The following is a 4,955-nucleotide window of genomic DNA, read 5'->3' on the forward strand; positions in this document are numbered from 1 at the left end:
TTGCTTAAATCATTGGGCCATTCATTTGTTACACAGTCTCATTCTCCTGACTTCTTTCCTCAACTTCAACAGTTAGTACAAAATGTAAAACCACTAGCTAAAAATGGGGGGGGGGGGGGGGTCTGGTCTCTGTATACACTAACACCCATTTATGGATGATTCGCTAGGTATATATGGTAAGAGTAGGATATTTGAAGATCATGGTTTGATCAAAGGACGGAAGAGTGTATTTCAGGAGGAGTTAGGAGAATATTGCTATTAGCTAAGTATCTATAATCCAGCTTACATGAGAGCTAGCTGCCTCACATTGATAGGGTACACGATTGGTTGCGAGCCATCAAAAATATAATATGTAAAAATGCGAGCAGCTGCCTCCGTAGGATGGTAAAGATCCCAGAACACATGATCACTCCTGTTGGGACAATAGTGTGAAATGGGGACGCAAGCAACCTTGGCGTTAAGATTTCCCAGCCCACAACAAGCGGCCTTCACCTCAGTAAAACCTGTAACCACCGATAAACAAATCAAACTTGACATCTAACTATTGGAAAGCAGAGAGAGATTTTAATTCATTTGGTACCATAAACAGATGGTTTCTGTATGAAGTTGAGTAGGACAGTATAAGTATCGAAGAAAGAGTAGTTGATGTCCGGAAGGTCAGACTTCAATTCAAGGAGGAGTGACCTGACGCCTTCATTGTACTTAAGAGACCAGTAATTTGTTTCTTGGTTGCATTCCCCTGTTTTGTTCTGGTTCCTTTGTGATGGGCAACATCCTATCGCCCCTGCCCCAACCATCACCAACTTACGTGCACCCAAGTTGTATATCCGCTGCACCAGGCACAAAGCATGAATGAGCAATGTGATCATCTGGTCTGAGAGATCACCTACGACCTAGGTCAAAGTCAGCTCCATTTGGTCTAACTAGAACCGTACGATTAGTATCTATCAACATCTTCGTTTGTTTACCTTTAGTTGACCTCTTAGTGTGAGAACCATCAAATCCACATATTGCTGGGGAGTGTACTTATCACGGAGATCCGACCCCGAGTGGAAGTAACCGAGAATGTCGTTGCTTCCGATCACGATGCCATATATTGATTTTGAAAAGTATTTTTGTGCTCCAACGGCTCCTAGTTGTTGTACCATATCCCCGTATACGGTTGAGTAGTACTCGATCTGTTTGTTGAGCGGGATGGATTGTTTCTGCACTTGAAAATTTATACAAAATAAATTATTCAATAAAGTTAATGGTGGACTAGATACTTGCGGGGATAGCTCAGTTGGGAGAGCGTCAGACTGAAGATCTGAAGGTCGCGTGTTCGATCCACGCTCACCGCATTTTTATGTTTTTTTGTTTACAGTTTACGGTGCTCTGTTGGTTTGTGCTTACAAAAATATTATCGGAACCATCCAAAATTCCAGCACCTCCAGAAGCGAAGTTCACACCGCCCAGGAACGCGTTGCTCTTATTGGTCGCTGACGTAAGGGAGAGATACGGTGGCGAAGTCGGTAAACCCAGCTTCTCAGCTGCCAAACAACAAACAAACAGCGAAATCAAATTTTCCTATTTTATTTTATTCTGGATAAATATTGTTGAAAAAATATAAGCTTTATATATATATATATATATATTAATAATAAAAGATAAAAGATCCTTCATCCAAATTTCCTGCACTGACCAATTTCTGTGTGATAGTAGAGAGTATTATACTCTCACTCTCACATGAATTCAGAGAAAAAGTGCATATGTAGTATATACATATGCTTTTGGAGTGATATGGGCCGTTTCTCTAAAGTCTGAAATATCTGCATTCTGGAATTCACAAATGACAATTACATTGGTATTGGCAGGATGGGTGGAGATAGCTGCGTATAAAGAAAGCAAAATGAATATTTGGCCTTTTCTCAGAGAAGACACAACACTCAACAGCTCACATGTAATGTAATCTGTTCTCATTCATCAATGGTCAATGTTTCTGAATAACATCTATATGATCAGATACCAACAACCAACCTAGTTATTAGACTCTTGAGGTCTGTTTGGTTGTACATAAAATGAAGGAAAAAAAAATGAGAATCGTATTCCTAATTTTCCAACAATCCTCAATAGCTGAGAAAAATATTATATACGAGTAGGAAAAGATTTGAATTGTGATGAGAAACAAACACCTTCTTAGATAATAACTTGTATATAGAAAACCAGAAGGAAGCGATTCTCCTCTTACTTCATTTAATATAATTAACTGTCACTTTACATGCAACGAGTTTTAATAAATCATTCATTTTCCTCCATTTTACCTGCAATCAAGAGGAGCTAGCCTGCTAGGTGCAAAGTCGTTGTGTTTATAATTATAATGTATTTACGTACCCAGAAAGTCAGCTGCATTCTTTCCATTACTGAACCTTCCGGTGGGCTTCTTTCCTGGAAAATCAACGCCGTTGTGAGGAAAATCAGCCTTGGCAAGTGATAGTTTGAGGTGGTTGTTGTTGCCAACATCTACAAGGGAGTCTCCGAACACGAACACAGCCGGGACCATTTGGGCGTCTGTGTAGGCGCATCTCAACAAGAGGAAACACGCAACCGCAAGAGATATGTACTTAGCAGCCATTACACTCAGCTTCTTGCAATGCTAGCTCTCCCTCTCTGAACTCTCAAGAGATATGTACTTTGTGTGTTTGTTAGTAGAAGGATCTGAGCGAGGGTGATGAGCTTTTAAAGAGGTGGAAATGACGTTGACGGAATATGTATTCTGGACTTTGAAAGTTTTGACACGACTTTATTTGAGAAGCCGCGTGGGCTCTACAACAGCCGCTCTAGTGGGAGGAGGATACTCTTATGCCTTCTCATAGTTCACACTTCAAATCTTTCTATAATAACTCGTAAAGGGGAAAAGAAGAAAAAGGGAAAAAAGGGAAAGAAACTTATAAATGGCTGATACTTGATAGGGGTCGAAGAACATGATGAAAGTTTACTTTCAGTAATGGATGTTTAATGTTTAATGTTTAATGTTTTACTACAAAGGGCTCACCTTTAATTTAAAAGCCTGTGTGCTGAAGGCTTTTAAATTAGAATAAATGTTCTTAGATTGAACTGGCTTGCCGCAGAGTTGGAACCTTTTGGCTTTAGGCTCGCAGATGATCTGTTAGAAATGGGTGTCCACAGCATCAAGACGAAGGATTCCAATGGGTTAAATTCTTTATGTGGGGTCTCTCTGCCTCACAATGTCCCCCAAGATAAAAGGGTCCAACCAGGCCAATGGGTTCTGCTTAAGGAGGACAGCCTAGCTCCACTTCCCAGAAGGATTCTGGCACCTTCCTGAACAGCCACTTCATGTGCCCTTCAGTACCAATTTAGGGTTGTTAAAAGTTCAGCTTACTGATGGCCCATATATTAATTGTATTGTCATTAGACACCATTTTCTAGGAATACTAAATCGGTAAAGTATATTAGATCCCTATTCCCTGTTACCCTCAAAAGCAAAGTGGCCCTAAAGCACACTCTGCCGATTGCCAATATGGGTTAGAACCAGACGATCATATAGCAATGACATTCCTCATGTACACCCTCGTAACTAAGCCTCGAGACTTGAGAGTAAAGAAATGGAGTTTTTTTTTTTTTTATATGGGTACAAATACAAATATGTAGAGTGCAAAATCTTGTATATTTTGTACTCCTTCCAAAATTGAGCCAAAGGTTCAGACCCCAAAAGTGCAAGCACGATCCGCCCAGTTACGCTCCCTGTTTGAAGTTTGAACCCAGCATAGATAGGTCATTGAACAAATGGGATGCCAACCCAGACAAGTGGCACTTCTGGGATCATCAGCCGCGTTTATAAATAGTTGTATCTCAACTTTGTGGGTGGAGTCGACAATTAGTAAGTGGATTCTATTGAGACGCTTGGTGGATCTTTCTTCCATGTAAAGTGAGGAGCCCTATCTATCTTTTTTACTCAGACTTAGACTTGACGTCGTGGGCGTTGGGGCAAAGACACCGACCATACTCAACCCACTTTCTCAAGTCTCTCATGTCATGTGTGGGCCAAAAAATTGTATTCCTATTTGTATTTATATATTGATTTAAAGTATAGAAAGCCCATCGCTTTCAAGGTTGGTGAGGTCGCACTCTGATTGAATTGCATTGGAAATATTTGCATTGCTTGGTTGTGGCCCATCTCCGCATGACCCGCATGCTGACCTGCTGTGTTGGTTGGAATCTCATCCTCTATTCTGAGTCCTGTGTCTGTGAGTGATAAAGATTGGATTCAGATCGAGAGATGTTCCAGAAAAAGGGAAACAAAAGAAGCAATTAGCATTGCAAGTGCTATACTAAAAGTGAACACCATGAAGGAAGCTCGTTAGGTTTCTTAGAATTCCTTAAATTGTGATGTTGTGCAATTTATTATTGATTCCTGGTCCCACCGGCCCAGCCTCAACTCTCAAGTCAGGCGGCGTTTGTGGACCATGCAATTAATTGGACTAAGAGGTAAATTAAAGGAGTGGGACATACATCAGTACGTACACCTGTCATAATCCTACTGAACATATTCAATCAAATGGAGGAAAACAAGACACCTTTACTGTTCACCATCTTCAATGGATCTCAACCTCACGAGATAGGGTAAGTCCTCTAATCTTCGCCGTTAACGATTCTATCTGTTTGCAGTGCGAATTGATGTAGTGCAAATAGGTACGTAATTGAGTATAAATTGATATAGGTTTGTTTTTATTTTGAATTTCATTGATTTATTTGTTTTAAAGTAAAATGTGAAGCAAAACGGTTTGTTCTAAGAGAAAATAAAGATAGAAGGAAGATGAGAAGTAAAATGATGTAATCTCCATTTTATAAAGAGAATGAAGGCAGTGGTCCAATTTTTGTATCAATTCTTGGGATGCAAAATTGGCATTGTCAATTAATGCCAACGACACAAAAGGTGTAAGTTTTGCATGAGGTAG

General features: G+C 40.1%; 1 protein-coding gene and 1 non-coding gene across 3 annotated transcripts; one reads left to right on the top strand and one right to left on the bottom strand.

Annotated features, from left to right (window-relative positions):
• On the bottom strand, positions 1 to 2,700 carry LOC104612768 (GDSL esterase/lipase At5g55050-like). 2 transcript variants are annotated; one of them, XM_088903813.1, is made up of 5 exons: positions 2,371 to 2,700; positions 1,393 to 1,529; positions 969 to 1,205; positions 581 to 893; positions 1 to 503 (listed from the first exon to the last, which is right to left on the bottom strand). In XM_088903813.1, exons 1-5 carry the CDS (start codon positions 2,609 to 2,611, stop codon positions 283 to 285), a joined length of 1,149 nt encoding a protein of 382 aa, XP_088759939.1. In that variant the 5' UTR covers positions 2,612 to 2,700; the 3' UTR covers positions 1 to 282. The 2 variants fall into 2 exon arrangements, with proteins under 2 accessions (XP_088759939.1, XP_010278640.1); XM_010280338.3 differs by having other exon boundaries at positions 581 to 830; positions 2,371 to 2,699.
• TRNAF-GAA (transfer RNA phenylalanine (anticodon GAA)) lies at positions 1,268 to 1,340 on the top strand. The gene has a single exon. It is a non-coding gene; the product is annotated as a tRNA-Phe (tRNA).
• Positions 2,701 to 4,955: the final 2,255 nt, after the last annotated feature.

The sequence above is a fragment of the Nelumbo nucifera genome, chromosome 1 (assembly GCF_055504915.1).
Source record: "Nelumbo nucifera cultivar China Antique chromosome 1, China Antique-T2T, whole genome shotgun sequence".
In the NCBI taxonomy this organism is placed as follows: domain Eukaryota; kingdom Viridiplantae; phylum Streptophyta; class Magnoliopsida; order Proteales; family Nelumbonaceae; genus Nelumbo; species Nelumbo nucifera.